This window comes from Anastrepha obliqua, chromosome 3 (assembly GCF_027943255.1).
Source record: "Anastrepha obliqua isolate idAnaObli1 chromosome 3, idAnaObli1_1.0, whole genome shotgun sequence".
Lineage (NCBI taxonomy): Eukaryota > Metazoa > Arthropoda > Insecta > Diptera > Tephritidae > Anastrepha > Anastrepha obliqua.
The window spans coordinates 50,858,045-50,875,145 of NC_072894.1; the positions used below are offsets into that span (position 1 = coordinate 50,858,045).

At 38.8% G+C, this 17,101-nt stretch overlaps 1 protein-coding gene across 1 annotated transcript; it reads left to right on the forward strand.

Annotated features, from left to right (window-relative positions):
- The first annotated feature begins 6,635 nt into the window (after positions 1-6,635).
- LOC129242322 (protein bric-a-brac 1-like) lies at positions 6,636-13,183 on the forward strand. The gene is made up of 3 exons (XM_054878900.1): positions 6,636-6,690; positions 11,481-11,902; positions 11,992-13,183. Exons 1-3 carry the CDS (start codon positions 6,636-6,638, stop codon positions 13,129-13,131), a joined length of 1,617 nt encoding a protein of 538 aa, XP_054734875.1. The 3' UTR covers positions 13,132-13,183.
- The last annotated feature ends 3,918 nt before the right edge of the window (positions 13,184-17,101 follow it).

The window sequence follows — 17,101 nt, forward strand, 5'->3', positions numbered from 1 at the left end:
TTTTACAGATCGCGCGCGAGTTGTGGCAAACTGTCATCGTGGATTTGTTGAACAGCGTTTGGCATTTCATCATGGAAAGACTCACACCGCAACAACGTCTACAAATTGTTCAACTGTATTATGAAAATCAGCGTTCTGTGACAAATGTTTTTCGTGCGCTTAGACTGCATTATGATCAACATAATCGGCCTGCCTTAAACACTATTCGGCATACCATCAACAAATTTGAATCCGAATATTCATTGGTGGATAATTCTCGACCGAATAGACCACGTCCAGCAAGAAGCATTGAGAATATAGCGGCAGTAGCAGAGAGTGTACGTGAAAACCGCGATGAATCGATTCGGCACCGTTCTCAGCAACTTGGACTGTCGTATGGAACAACTTGGTCAATTTTACGGAAGGATCTTCATTTAAAAGCATACAAAATACAGCTCGTACAAGAACTAAAGCCAAATGACCTTCCTGCACGTCACCGTTTTGCTGATTGGGCTCTTGAAAAGATTGAAGAAGATCCGCTGTTTTCGAGCAAAATTTTGTTCAGCGATGAGGCGCATTTCTGGCTCAATGGTTACGTCAATAAGCAAAATTGCCGTATTTGGGATGAAGAGCAACCAGAACAGGTTCAAGAGCTACCTTTACACCCAGAGAAAACAACGGTCTGGTGTGGTTTATGGGCTGGTGGAATCATCGGTCCATATTTTTTCAAAAATGATGATGGCCGCAACGTAACTGTGAATGGTGCTCGCTACCGTACCATGATATCGGACTTTTTGCTACCTGAAATTGAATCTAATGATCTCTACGACATTTGGTTTCAACAAGACGGAGCCACTTGCCATACAGCTCGTGAAACAATGGCTTTATTGAGAAGTCATTTCGGAGAGCAGCTGATTTCACGTTTAGGACCTGTGAGTTGGCCACCAAGATCTTGTGATATCACACCTTTGGACTTTTTTCTTTGGGGATTCGTGAAGTCCAAGGTCTATGCTGATAAACCAGCTACGATTGAAGCTCTGGAAGCCAACATTACGCGTGTTATTCACGACATACCAGTCGAAATGCTCGAACGAGTGATTGAAAATTGGACCTTCAGAATGGACCACCTTAAGCGTAGTTGCGGCCAACATTTGAATGAAGTCATATTCAAAAAGTAAATGTCAAAGAATGTCCTTTCAAATGATAAATAAAGGTTTTGAATATAATTTACATTTTTGTTTTTTTTTTAACTATTGAAAAAAGCACCTCATGATTGATCACCCGTTACTATAATATACCCAATTCCTCTGTAGTAGTTTGCTAATCTGTCTCGTGAAGATACATCACCATTCTATAAAAGCTAGTTTTAACTTCCGGTTAGTGACCAGTAGGCGTATGAGCGATTTTATATGCAGAAGCACTCAATGCATAGATATGTAAATACTCTTCGCTATATGCACATTCTATTCTAACAAGCACATTCAGCGTGGCGAAGCAGCATAATGAAGCAATTATTTAAAATGCAGCAAATATATACTTGGTTTTTTTTGTTGTACTTTTTCCATCTTGTCATTATGCAACATACACTGATGTGTACATGTGTGAGCAATACTCAAAGAAATGAGTTTTCATACAATAGCAAGCAGACAATCGTTAATAAATATTATTGTATGGCTTTGTAGCATACTCGAGCATGCATACATACATGCATTTGTGTGAGTAACTACCAATTTTATTTTCTAATATGTAAATAACATTTTAAGAGGTGCCAACTCTCGTTGACTTCTTGAACTCTGCATACCTTTGCGGCTTGAGCTGCATTGGTGGTTATAGTCCTCTTTTTGTTTCAATTTTTTTTGTATTGCTTTTTTGTGCTCTACTTCCGCTATTTCATTTTGCTGTGGCAAATGTAGCTACGTAAGTGATGAGGGCGTAGCACGAGACGTCATAATCATGCATATGTAAATGTGTTTGATAAAAAAAAAAAAACAATTGGAATGCTCGAACAATCCAACACACCCACACACACATACACTTTAGTTGCCTTAATTGTTCGACTACTTATAACAGTTTTCCTTTTATACACTTTATTCACAGTTTTTTTTTTTTTTGTTTTGTGCTAAATGTTTAAGTGAAATTGCAAATTATTCTCCCATCCCCTGTATCTTTAACCACTTGAAAACTGAATATATTGAAATCACCGGAATAGGCACAAGTGTAGCGCCCCTCTCACTCACTCTCCCTCTTGCTCTTTCGCCTTGTGAAAATGTTACTTTGTTATGCAATTAGTCGATTTAGTTAAAACTTGAGAATCTTTTATTGCAAACTACAGTCATTCACATTGTTATACTGGTAGGCACATATGCATATGTATATGTTAGTACCTACATGAGCACACAAATGCACGCACACACACGCCTGATCTGTCAAACGTTTAGGGTTTGAGTAGGAGCACTGCAACTCAGTCAAATGGTTCTTTTTTCTCCCTCTCTCTCTCTTATTTTATGCTACAAGTGGGGGAAAGTTGTTGAGGTTTCTCTGCGCAAACGGATGATTAAAGGGTTACATATTGTATGTTTGTGTTCATGGAATCCCGCATGCATTCAATTGAATACCCCAGTCAACCATATACGGGGCTCTCCGCATATGATGTGAAGAAGGGATCCCTCTACAGCACCACATGGGAGTGTTTAGAAATCACGCCTTCTACTCGCCAAACGTTAGCAAGCGGCGAAAAGATGAAGCAACTGGTATAAATGAATATGAGCCGATAGCGCTGGAAAAGAGCTGCCAAAAATGACATTTGTTTGGAAATACTTAATGAGTGTTAGTCAGATCAAGTTGATACAGGTAAACATTTATTGTTTCACTCGTTATTTGTGATGCTCGTGCTCTGTCAGCACCTTTTGTGCTCTCGTTCTTCTCAATGTTGTTATTGACTGTAGACCAAAAACTAACAATTGTAGGGTATACGAGCATGACGAAGAAGAAAGAAGAAGAGAAACAACAACATTCTCTAGTATGAATGCGGCCTAATGAACCTCTCTTAAAAGGGAGCTGGCAACATCGAAAATAATGAGTTATACCAGTTTTATGAGGCACATCTAAACTCGCTAGCGGAAAATCTCGCTGAATAAATTGTGGCTTTCCAATGCAAATTTTTCAAGTGAGCAGAGCCCAGAGAAAGCAACAAGAGAAGATAACACAGATAACGCTTTCCATTCTTCACTTTCAATTTGCATTTGAAAGCAACAACAAAATTATCGGACAAGATTCATAAGACCTCTTCTATTCTCTGCTCGCTATTTCACTTCCTTGCGATTGGCGAATCGGAAAGGTTTTTTTTGATTTTTTCTTGTGCTTCTTGCACTCGGTTTTTGTCTAATTCCCCCTTATATTTTTATGGGTTTTCATTTAAGGCTATTAGTTCAAATGGTTCAGTATTAGGTAGTTACGAACAAATTTTAAGCGATGTCCAAACAAAAGCTCTTGAGAAAATAGTCCGAGAGAATCATAGTTCCTTTGGCCGATTACTATGGTTTTAACAATGCAACAGAAAGTTCTGGTGACAAGGATTTCAGTCGAGCGAGAGCAATTTATTATTATTTTTAAGAAATGTGCTTCCAGAGACAGAGAAAGACTAGTTTTTAATTAGATTATTATTTCTCCTCCCTTCTCTGAATGTTATGTGGAATTTCTTTCAGTATTAGTAGTCTCAGTATTTTTACTATAAAGTAAAAAACAAAAAATTATAAGTATCCCATAACACTCCGGTTATCTTCGGTTGATTCAAAATGTCCTTTTTAAAAAAATCGTGGGGGAATAGCGGCCACCGCACGGAGTATTTCTAAGTTATCTAAGTTTGCTTTCTAGAACGCCGAATTCACTCATTTAAGAAGTCCTAAGGCGCATTTTTCCATATACAAGGGGTCCAATGGCTGAATTAGGAATTAAAAGCTAAATTGATTATGCATTACTAATGAGAAAATTTATTTCAATAACTATTACACAGAAGATACGAGGGGTGCCTTTTATATGTCGGGATTAGAGAAGAAAAACAAATTTTAATCATCGAAAATCACTTTATTGTTTTTCAAAATATTCTCCATCAAAATCTATACACTTTTGCATGCGTTTGAACCAATTGTCGAAGCACTTTTGCCACTCTGAATGAGGTACCTCCAAAACATGCATTCTGAATGCCGCAACCGCTTCTTCAGGTGTCGAAAAACGTTGACCTCTCAGTTTGTTTTTTACGTACGGGAATAAAAAGAAGTCATTCGGTGCCAAGTCAGAACTATACGGCGGATGACCCATTAATTCGATCTTTTGGGTGCTCAAAAATGCAGTTGTTTGAGCCGATGTGTGAGAGCTCACTTTGTCCTGGTGAAGAGTGATCCGTCTTTGGCGATTGGTTTTCCTAATTTCTTGGAAGACAACTGGCAAACAAATGGTTATGTACCACTCAGAATTTACTGTTCTGCATTGTTCTAGTGGTACGGTTGCGACATGAGCAGTTTTTCCGAAAAAACAGGCGACCATTTGCTTGGAAGTGCTTCGTGCGCGAACAACTTTTGTTGGATTTGGCTCATCCTGAAACACCCATACAGTCGACTGCTGTTTACTTTCGGGCTCATACGCGTAAATTCATGATTCATCACCTGTCACGATGTCATAGACGTGTTTCGAAGCCCCGCGATCGTATTTTTTGATCATTTCCTTCGACCAGTCGACACGAGCTGTTTTTTGAGCGATTGACAAATTGTGTGGGATCCAACGCGAACAAATTTTTTTGACAGTCAAATGTTTATGCAATATTGAATGTATGCTGGTCCCACTAATGCCTAAGATTGTCTCAATCTCACGATAGGTCACATGACGATCTTGCAATATCAGTTCGCGCACAGCATCAATGGTTTTCGGAACAACAACTGATTTTGGACGACCTTCACGAAATTCGTCTTGGAGTAAACTACGACCACGATTGAATTCACCATACCATCGATAAACACTGGTCCTTGATGGAGCTTCATCGCCAAAAAATGAATTAAGTTCATCCATGCAATGTTGCTGAGTTAATCCACGTCGAAAAAATAATCGCACGAAAATGTTCACGATTTAATTCCATGGTCTCCCGGGCCGTGTGCGGCGTAGCACCATCTTGCTGAAACCATGTGTGTGTACTGAAGGAAAGATGTTCTTTCAAAATAGTCGTTCAGCATGCCCGATAAGAGATACCATTCAAAGAAATGACTTCCCCTCGACGATTCTCAAAAAAATAAGACCCAATTATTCCAATCTACACTGCATGATAATTCCCATTATATCATAACTTACGGATTTTGAATTGGCTGTTGATGTTTTAAAATGGGTTCAGTTCTTTAGGCCACCAATATTGGCAATTTCGCTTATTTGAATTTCCATTTATGTAAAAATGGACTTCATCCCTACAAAAGATTGTGTTTATCATACGAGATCGCTCCAACATTGTCTCACAGAAATTTTTAAGCAAATTGTACTTGTGAGCCTTAAGCGTTTGCACGTTTTCAATTTTGAAGAGCTGAAGTCTAATATTATTCCCAAATATTTCTTGCTGAATAACTTTTGGAAAATCCAGGGCGGCCGCTCTCTTGTGCACAGACTAACGTGGATTATCGTACAAACTTGAAGCTACGAGTTCAATACTTACACTTGTTCTCGATGTCCGGCTGGGTCCCGGCCGTGGACAGTTTTCCACTAAACATGTTGCGTTCAGCTTTTGCACTCATGAACGAATCAAATCTTCACTTGAAGCATCACGTAAACGTCCAATATTGTAACGCGAACAAAATCTACAACGAGCAGTTGCACACAAATAATTTGCCTTCAAATACGCTTCGATTGTGAATGCACGTTGTTCATCCGTCCACTATGTTATCATGACTAAATAGCGCGCATGAGTAGCGCAGCTACGTAGTCCTCTTTCCGTTCATGCGCTAAGCGCTGTCCCTAACCGCTTAGCGTAATTTAATTTTAAATGTAATGCAGCGCTTATATGTGTGAGCTCAAATCCATACGTCTTGTCTCAGACCCGGTCCCCGTGCACTCACCTGACTACTGATTTCAGAAACCCCGCCGAGAAACTTAATGGTCTACTGTCGAAGTAGACATAAGAAACGTCGACCTTTTCGCAGTTCATCATTACTAAACTAAGTGCCTTGATCACAGCTTAATATTCTTCAAAGAAAGGGAGTTTCGAAAAAGTGTCAAACTTGATGCAAAATTTTTTAACATTCAACAAACTTCTATCAGAATCTCTTATTTTTATTTGGAATTTGTAGAAAGTCTTTGGGTGTGCAGTTTTTCAGCCTATTTAATTCTGATATAAGAAAGTGGAGTTTGAAGCGGATCAAAATTTTCTTTAATATAAAATCATTTATTCACAGACAGTGTTGCGAAAGTTGTCTATGTAACGAATTTTAATTGATTTTTTTTATTTTTTGTATACCTTCGTTTATATTTTTAGTTCTGGTTAAAGAGTTTGAAAACTTTAAGAGTTGTATGAAAACTTGTCAACTTTTTCGTATATTTTAATTTTTCGGATAAATCTTTCTTACTTACATTTTTCCACTTTGTGTCAATCTCACTTTTAATCGTTCGTCTCTTTGCAGGCCAAAATGCTGGAGAACTCGCATGCTTGGATGGGCGCTTCGAGCTCTTCAACAATTGCCGGTTTGTATGAGAAAATGTATAATATTTACATATAAGCATTCCTTTATTGAGTGTTTGGCCGGGCTCCTCCTCTAATTTGTGATGTGTAATACATATTTACATATGCAAAAATTATGAATGCTTAAAACTTAAAATCATAGCCCAGAAATAGAAAATAATCAAAAAACTATTTTAAGCCGTCATTGAATTTTATCATCAAAATAAAGCGAAAACCATCGTCTATTATTTTGTGTAATTGTGTTTTAGCCAAAATGCATGAGAATACAGAATCTAGCGCTACCGTATTTTAATGCCTTGAGTAAAATGTAAAAAAGTAAAGGGTTTTCCAATAAGAGGTGTTATTCCTGTAAAAGACTAATGGTTTCGTTGCTTGTGTGGCACGTAGCGCCGTCTTGTTGAAAATAAATACCATCCAATTCCGGCCATAAAAAATCGTTAGTCATCTCCCGATAGCGCAATCCATTCATCGTAACTGTTGCTCCAGCTTCATTTTCGAAAAAGTAAGACCCAATGACTCCGCCGGACCATAAACCGCACCAAACTGTCACACGTTGCGGATAGAGAGGCTTTTCAACAATAACTTTTGGATTCTCTGAGCCCCACATCCGAAAATTTTGCTTGTTGATGAAGCCACCGAGGGGGAAACGGCCCTCATCACTCAAGATGATTTTTCGATGGAATTTCGGATCATTTTCATACATTTCAACGACCCAATCAGCAAAGATACGACGTTGTTGATGATCGGCCGGCTTGAGTTCTTTTGTTAACTGGACTTTATAAGCCTTAAGACCCTAATCTTTATGCAAAATACGGTGTAATAAAGTTTGTGGAATGCCTAATTCCAAAAAAACGACGAGGAATGGATAAACCTGGGGTTTCTTCAACACTTTTGGCTACAACAGCAATATTTTCGGCTGTTCTTGAGCGACGTGAACGGATTTTATTCTTCACATCACTAACTTGCCCCAACAGCTCGAATTTTTTCACCAATTTCTGTATTGCGGTCCGACAAGGTGCTTCACGATGACCCCAAAAATGTTCGAGTTTTACGAACCGTCTCTGCCAAATTTTCACCATTTTTATAGTGAATTTTAATAATTTCAATACGTTGTTTAAGCGTGTATCGTTCTATTTTTATTAATGGCGTAGTTTCTACTTGTCAAATATCAAAAAATAACAGCTTCAAAAGTAGCATCTACCGAAATAGCGGGCTATTCAAAATAACACCTGTTATTGGAAAACCCTTTATTGAAAAATATTATTTTCTTCGAAAATGTAAACCTTAAGGTTATTGAAACTTGCAAATGGTCATCCTTTAAGAACAACATATCCCAAAATTCGTGAATTTTTTTGTTGAAATAATTGTCGGAAGTGAGAAGCGGAGTGTGAGGAGCTTGAGATGCTGGCCAATAGGAACAACGTCAGAAAATTCTACCAGAAGCTTCGGCGGCTTACAGAAGGTTTTAAAACCGGGGCGTTTTCCTGTAAGAACAAAGACGGCGATCTGGTGACTGGCATCCATAGCGTACTTAAATTATGGAGGGAACACTTCTCGAATGCTAAGATCCCGATACCCCAATCGTTGAGGACGGAATTGTCGTTCCGCTACCCGACCATGACGAGGTGAGGATAGCGATAACACGGCTAAAGAACAAAAAAGCCGCGGGCGCCGACGGACTGCCGGCTGAGCTATTCAAACATGGCGACGAGCAGCTGGTAAGGTGCATGCATGCGCTTCTATGCAAAATATGGTCGGATGAAAGCATGCCTGCCGATTGGAACTTAAGTGTGCTCTGCCCAATCCATTATCCCGGGATTAGTCTTCTAAATATCGCCTATATAGTTTTAGCCAGCGTATTGTGTGAAAGGCTGAAGCCCACCATCAACCAACAGATTTGACCTTATCAGTGTGGCCTTAGACCTGGAGAGTCTACCATCAACGAGATATTCACAATACACCAAGTCTTGGAAAAGACCCATGAAAGGAGAATCGACGCACACCATTTTTTCGTCGTATCCTCTAATACGGCTATGCAATATGACGTTGCTCAATACGAGCAGCGCCGTTAGAATTGGGAAGGACCTCTCAGAGCCGTTTGATACCAAACGAGGTTTCAGACAGCTTTACGACGACATAGACATAGCGCAGCGAATAAAGTTCCGACGGCTACGCTGACTAGGTCATGTCGTGCGAATGGATACAAACGCTCCGGCTCTGGAAAGTATTCAATGCGGTACCGCTAGCAGAAGAAGAGGAAGACCTCCTCTGCGTTGGAAAGATCAGGCGGAGAAGGACTTGGCTTCACTTGGTGTGCCCAAAAATTGGCAGAAAATGGTTCTTTCGAGGATAGAAAAAAGATTGGAAAACCACACACTTGACGTTCTGTTGAGAATATTGCTGCTATAGCACAAAGTGTTGCTGAACAACCTTCAGCAACGATATCTCGACGTTCTCAACCATTAGGCATTCATGAATCGACTGTTTGAATTTTACCCGTAGGTTGGTTGTGGACATTTAAATTGTGTAATTTTTCTCATATAATTGCTAAGAGCCGTGTTTTCAATAAAAAATAGTGAAACATGAAGAAATCTATGTTTTTACATGTTTTTGTCTAAAACAACTACCAGACGCGTCTTTTGAAAGACCCTTTACTATTATATGCGTATACTGACGTGCCATATCGGAAAATTAGAATTATTAACTTGTTTGAGCCATCTCAATTTATCATGCAACAGCTTCGCTAATTGTCAAACTACAAATATTTTGCATGAAATAACTTCTTCTCTTTTTTTAGTGTTGAATTTATTGTTTGCGTGAGAAGAGTCTGCAGTTCACCGCAAGCAGAGTGTAGAGTACAGTGCGATCTAGTTGTGTAAAATTCCTGGCAAATAGTGCATTCTAATAGGCAATTTTTTTTAAATGGATCTTCTACAGCGATCCTTTGATGAATAATAATAACGCTCGGAACAACGAAGAAGCTGCTTGCATCTGTCGAATCTAATTTTCTTCAGGCGCGTTGTCAAAAGATGGTCAGGCGACGTAAGGTTTTCATGTGGATATCATCTGTAATTTGTTTTTACATGGAATTTGGTCCCATGCATTCCTTTCCCAGGGCATGATTTTCTGCTTTTTTAGGGGATTACTGCGAATTATTTCTCTAACAGCTTTAAAGGCTGCACTGGTTCGAACCATACGTCGTCTTGACCACTTCTTGTTATGTCTGTCACTTCAGTCGTTTGAGAGAAACAATTGATCGTGCGGTAAACAACCATTCTCAAAATATTTAGTTTTTTAAGCAATTCTATCTCTCTTGCACTTTTGCCACACTTTTGCAGTACAATCACTGCAAGGCGATTCTTTAACTCCCTACTCCATTGCGACAAAACTGAGTATAATTTATGAGTAGACAGTGCAAACGAACAAAAGAAAAACTAACGAAATTTTTTCCGCGAATTTGTTCTCGTCATATAAATTGTAAAATTTGTCACAAAATTTATGGTAAAACTAAGTATTACTACACATATATAATTATATATAAAGCGTTTTTCAGTAAGAGCGCCGGCTTGTTACTGTAGACCAATGACTTCACATAACCCCAAAGAAAATTGTCTAGAGGCGTCAAATCACACGAACGCGGCGGCCATTCGACCGGTCCATTTCTGGAAATAATGCGCTCATCGAACTTACTCTTCAACAAATCAATTGTAGCGTGTGCTGTGTGGCTTGTGGCCCCGTCCTGTTGAAACCACATGTCGTCTAAGTCCATACCATTCAATTGCGGCCAAAAATAATCGTTTATCATATCGCGGTATCGATTTCCATTCACAGTAACGTGGCGATCGTTCTCGTCAACGAAAAAATATGGGCCAATTACGCCGCCGGCATGTAAACCGCACCAAACAGTGATTTTTTCGGATGCAACGGTGCCTCATGAATCACGTGTGGATTACTTTCTGCCCAGTAACGCATATTTTGCTTGTTGACAAAGCCATTGAGCCAAAAGTGAGCTTCATCACTGAAGATGATTTTTTGGAAAAAATGCTCTTAAAGTAGCAGCAACAGAACAATTATTTTCATAAAAAATTTGCATGATTTGCAATCGTTGCTCAAATGTGTAGCGTTCCATGATGAAATGTATACTAATGAAGTTTACAAATGGCAAGCGAAAAATAAAAAATATTGCGTCGTTCGCCCTCCCTATCGGAAAAAAGTTGAAGCGCACCTATTGAAAAACGCCTTATATGTATGTATGTTTATATAATTGGCGCGAACACCCTTTCTAGATGCTTGGCCGAGCTACTCCTCTTATTTGTGGTGTGCGTCTTGATGTTGTTCCAGATGGAGGGACCTACAGTTTCAAGCCGACTCCGAACGGCAGATATTTTTATGAGGAGCTTTTTCATGGCAGAAATATTCTCGGAGGTTTGACATTGCATGCCACGGGGCGACTGCTTTATAAAAAACTTTTTCGTCATACTAGGCAATTAGTGCGCTTCAATTTGCATGAGTAGTAGTTTTTGTTGCTGAGTAATGAAAAAACAAACCTTCTAGAGTGCTTCTGCTAGTTCGGAGTCGCTTAAAACTATAGATGCCTCCATTTCTAAGAAAACATCAAATTGGATAAAAGCTTGGCCAAATACTTAATAATTAAATTATTTGCCTTTGTGTCGAGTGTAAAAACTTAGTTTAAAATAAATCAATTTATGCAATTTATTTATTTAAATTTATTTTTATAACTTTAGTGGTGGTTTATTGCATAATGAATTCTCGCTTGTTTTTCTTCCAGCAGACAGTTACCAATATCAATTACAATCCATGTGGCAGAAATGTTGGAATACTAATCAAAGCCTAATGCATCATATGCGCTTCCGTGAACGTGGTCCACTTAAATCGTGGCGGCCCGAAACAATGGCCGAAGCTATTTTCAGTGTACTAAAGGAGGGTCTGTCGCTTTCGCAAGCGGCACGCAAATACGACATTCCTTACCCGACATTTGTTTTGTATGCGAATCGTGTGCACAACATGCTTGGCCCGTCTATAGATGGTGGGCCTGATTTGCGGCCAAAAGGTCGTGGCCGTCCACAGCGTATATTACTCGGTATTTGGCCGGATGAACATATTAAGGGCGTTATAAAGACAGTTGTCTTTCGCGATTCAAAGGATCTCAAAGATGATAGTCTGGTACCACATTTACCCTATGGTCGGCATTCGGTAAGTGCCGTGTTAAATCGATCTTTCTTTTATTTTTTATTTCTTTGGCTGATAATATGCAGCATTACTAACTGTATTAGTATTTCTAGCCCATGTTTCCATTTCAGGATGGTCCCATGAACTATCCTGGCATGAGTGGGCCTTGTCCGAATGGTGTACCGACACCCACCGGTGATCAGATGTCACAGGAAGCCACCGCTGCTGCAGTAGCTGCTGTTGCTCATAATATTCGGCAACAGATGCAATTGGCGGCAGTCGTTCAACATCAACATCCTTCGGAGGGTCCGTCAGGCTCCAACCTCTTTAACTTACCACCGCATTTACAACCACAGTTAGCTGCCGCGACAGCTGGCTCTAGTGGACCTGCCCCCGGCGGACATGGCTCGGTACCGTTGCCAAAGACGAGTATTTCTCCTGCGCTTAGTACCACATCGAATCCCGGTGCAGGTGCAATGCTTGGACCACGGCATACACTATCGCCTTGCGGTCCTGGTTTGCCAGGCCTACCGCCTAACTTGCCACCTAGCATGGCAATGGCATTACATATGGGGCGTTGCGATCCATCTTCTGTGCTCAGCCAGCAGCAACAGCATCAACTTCAACATCTGCATATGCAGCAACACCAACAACAGCAACATCAGCAACACCAGCACCAACAACATCAGCAACAGCAACATGCTCTCGGTTACGGTGTTAGTTCCATGCCGCATCTCGCAGGAGCATCTGCAGCTTCCATACCAGCCACAGCAACAACATCTTCCAGCCATCTGTACCAGCAACATCAGCATCAACATCAGCAACAGCAATCACAAATTCAACAGCAACACCAGCACCATCAATCGGCAAGCATCGGCGACACAGATCCAAAAGTGAAATGTTCATCTCCTGCATCATTACTTGAACATCGTCGGACCAGTCCAAGCGGCGAGTCACATCTACACTCAACCTTGACCGAACTGGGTTTGGACATAGGCTATAAGACAACGCGCAGCAGCGCTTACTCACCAACGCGTCTCTTCTCCGAGGACTTGGCGGCCTTGGTAGGTGCCAGTGAAGATTCCCCGCCTGGCACGACGGCGGCATCTACTATTGTAAGCAGTACCAGCACGGTAACGACTTCGGCAATCACTGGCGGTCGCACGGAAATTAGTATAACCTCCAGCGCAACGAGCGGTAATATAAGTTCCAGTAGTATAAAAACCGAACCCATCACGACAAGTAGCGAATAAGCAAACACTTAACAATGTATTGTATGTTTGTATGTATGTGTGTATGCATGTATGTAGGGATGTATGTATGTAATTATTTACTTTATTTAAGTTACAGAGATACATATGTTGGTGGTGCAATATATTTTCGGAGGAAAAATTTAGTTATTAAAATTTCGTGAAAAATCGAATTCTACTTTTAATTCGACATAGAACCGAGCCACAGTCAGTTTGACAGTTATTTGAAAGCGAACGATTGAATACTTTTCAGATACTCATAACCCGCGCACAATAATTCAATCGAAATGAACCCTAAATCATTTACTCAAAAATTCATTTTAAATTCAAATATGATATAATAGTGCTCCAGTAAATCTTAAGGCTCTACCTTTCATGTTTTCATTTATTGTGTAGTGGATAGAGATTAACACTAGGTTTAGGTTCTTCTTCCGAAATCTTCTTTCCAGCGTTTTAAAAGTATACGAACAGTAAGAATTCAAAAATGCATGCATAATTTTGAGGTTGGACCGCTCTTAATTGGAGCATAGGTCGGAACCTCGGCTCTTCCAACGGCTTCTATCGTCCGCATAGTTCCTAATTTGACTCCAGAAACCGAAATGCTCTCTTTCAATGGTTGAAGTATCACTAAATGGCCGTTTTGATACCATTATGCGACCTCCAACATTCAGATATCTATAGCCCGCCATAGCTGGTGATGTAAACTGTCGAAGAAAGTATTATCCAGTGACCTTAATCGTGTAGCTACCAAGCCCGGACATTTACAGAGAAAATACTGAACAGTCAGAGAAATCCTTCTCTAAAAGTTCCCCACTGCTTCTGCAATGGGAGTTAAATGGTAAATCTAGCTTTTCCGTGTGTGCTCCGATCGTTCAAAGACCGTAAACAAAACTACGAGTTTGGAAATTGAATGGCGTGGGTCCCCAGGAACTTCGGAGTCATCCGTCTATTGTACTGGAGCTAAAAGGTTTTCGAATTAGCATATGAAGAAATGGAGCCCTATCTTTGCTGCGCATTCCTGGGAAATAAGTTGTGCAATTTTCCTTTAACCACAATCAGGAGTATGCCGATAATCGGATAGGAGGTCTCTTAGACTAACTGAGTGCTCTTTCTGGCAAGCTCATCTGTATCTTCATTTCCCTCAATGTTCCTATGTCCTGAAATCCAGATCAAAGAAATGTTGCCTGCCCACCCAAGACCTCCCACGTTCCGGAAGCATTTTGCTTGTCCGCAGGATCTACATGAAAAATTGGCTGATTTAGAGCAGATTGGTATTTTAAAGCTAATTTTGAATATAAAATATTGACTTTGTTGCCAATTTTTTAAAATATCACAAAGCCTAAAAGTTTATGCAGTTTTTTAACAAAAAAAGTATTTTGCTATTTTCGCCCGAAACCGAACTAAACCTATGTGTCCGAACATCGCCGAAGCAGAAGTTCGGTCGTTCTCCTCGAACTATATATTAAATATTACATATAAGTTTTCGATTTTTGTTACTAAAATAAATACATTTTAATGAAGCGAGGTTTCATGTTACATACGATTTCACTCCTTCTAATAAATTGTGCCACCAAATACAAAGCAAAAAAAAATTTTAAACAACTCAAGCCGTTTTATAATTTGCCAAATTTAAATATGGAATCAAGATCAAAAAATTTTGAAAAACATATTGGTATAAAAATATTAAGTTTTCATTAAAGTAGCTGAAGGTAAACGAGTTTTCCTTTTAAATAAAAAATATTTAATATTAAATTTTATGTTAGAAGAACTAACAACAACTAAATACACATAAAATAGCAGTGGGACTAATTAAGAAAAAAAAAACATATACATATACATTTACTTATGTATGTATATACATTGATAAACATATAGCAAAATATATACTTATGAATATTTTTTGTTGTTTTAAGCTTTATTTCGATTTAAGTATAAACATAAATATTTATATTGTAAATTTAATTTTTTCGAATGGATGCAGTTATTGGCAAGGATGAAAGTCAAAGCAAATAGACGTTATATTATTTTTTGTTTGTGTTTGAAACTTCACCCATGTATGCAATAGGGGTTTTCATGTAACGATAACAAAATGGCTAAGAATATGAATAAATGGTTTTAAAATAAACTTAAAGTTTTACTATTAAGTTTAAAAAAGCTCTTGGAAATATTAAACAAAGAGTTATATCTTTATAAAGCAGAGACCAAAAATAAAATTTATCGCCAGTTTACAAATTGAAAACTTTATCCGTGTTCTGAAATTTAACGAAGAAGCTGTTTCATAACAGTTATTACATAGATGATAACTATTGCTTGCGCTGCCGATAAGAGTTATTTCCCAGAGTTTGTTTTCTGTGTGGCAGTCATAAAGGTATAGGGTTTTTCAATAGAACATACTACAGGTACTTATAAACATAACTTTCTCAGATTAAAATCGAAGAATTTTCGACACTCCAAACTATCAAAGGGACTCTTTCCTTGCGTTGTTTTGTACTTGTAAGTGGACCAGGCTGTTTTTGCGCTTAAATTTTTGTATATCTTTATTTAAATTGCTACATCTTTTATATTGATAAACCCGGTACATCAAAAAATTTTGCCTCTGAATAAAACTTGCGAAGTCTCTCATATTTTCTTTTTCTCTCTATCCTCTCTCAAGTAGTAATTTCGCTAGGTGCTTTTCCGTTTGTGTTTGTTTTTTGTTTTGAGAAAGCACAAAAAAAATTTTTTTTGTGGCTAACAAGAAGTAACAAGTACGATTAGTTGACAATTAACTACATAGGTTTTGTAAGGTTTTTTGGTGTTCGACGGCTAAGCCGACTTTGGGTAGATTTCTCTTTATTTGGGAGACTTCTCATCACAGAATTTGTGTGTGTCAGTAGTCCGTTTATATGTCTTCTGCTAGCGCTTTTATTGCCTCGCCAATACTATCGATATCAAGGTCGCGATAAATATCGGCGTTAGGTACGTACCAAGTTGCATCAGCCATGGTTCTAAGTATTTTAAACTAGACTCGTTGTAATTTACTTAGATTACTTTTTGCAGCAGTGCTCCAAACCTCGATTCCATATTTCCAGATCGGTGCAATCGCCCTTCGATATATAAGTAATTTATTTTGTAATGATAATTTGGACTGAGGTCCAAGCAGCCGTCGTTTTTTTCTTATGTGCTCCTGCCAGTTTAATTTTGAGTCGATCGTAAAGACTAGACATTTTGCTTTGGTGTCAATACTTGTAAGCTCGTCGGAATTGCCAATCCTAATTAGTTCGGAAAGCCATCGGTTTGTGTAGTTTATTTGTATTTGTTCATTTGTGTTAATTTCGATGTTCCCTTTTTTTCAATATAGAAATATTGGGTAGGCACTTCTCCGCCGGGCAGCATCAGTTTTTTTTTTTTTTGTTTGTGGTCTCGGCTGAAACTCAGTATTTTAAACATCAATCGTTTGCTGCAAGAGTGTCACACCAAAAAACAGAAATTTTTTAAATAAGTATGCAGAAGTTACCTTCATCTCCTCTTGTATAAGTATTTATTTATTTATTTACAGACGTGAAATAATAATATACAATTATTCTTACACGTAAAAAGTAGCACTGGCTGCCAGGACCTTCGGCTGGCTGATGTAAAAGTAACAGATAGTTAGCTTAAAGGTCTTACATGTAAAATGAGACTAGAAAACTTAATGTATTAAGACTATGGTAAAAATATAGTAACAAAGTTAGAGCAGCAAACATCAAATCAATTTTTTCAGTCCTGATTTAACTAGAAATTCTGACATGTTTGATATACTTTTTAAGGAAGTAGTTCTTAACAGTGTAGAAGGTCTTTGGTTTCGGAAGATACTTTCCCTGATTTGTTCAAAATGTGGGCAGTCGTCGAGTAGGTGGCAGACCGTTAAAAATGGTGACTGACAGTGTTGGCAGCATGGAGGGCTGCAACCATTCAAAAGGATACTGCGTAAAAAATTCAAGGAGATATCTAT

Excerpts from the sequence above, each read along its gene's own strand:
- LOC129242322 (XM_054878900.1), top strand. The coding sequence starts at position 6,636 with ATGCTGGAGAACTCGCATGCTTGGATGGGCGCTTCGAGCTCTTCAACA. Across the intron at positions 6,691-11,480 it reads GAGCTCTTCAACAATTGCCG|ACAGTTACCAATATCAATTA; the intron begins GTTTGTATGAGA and ends TTCTTCCAGCAG. Across the intron at positions 11,903-11,991 it reads TACCCTATGGTCGGCATTCG|CCCATGTTTCCATTTCAGGA; the intron begins GTAAGTGCCGTG and ends TAGTATTTCTAG.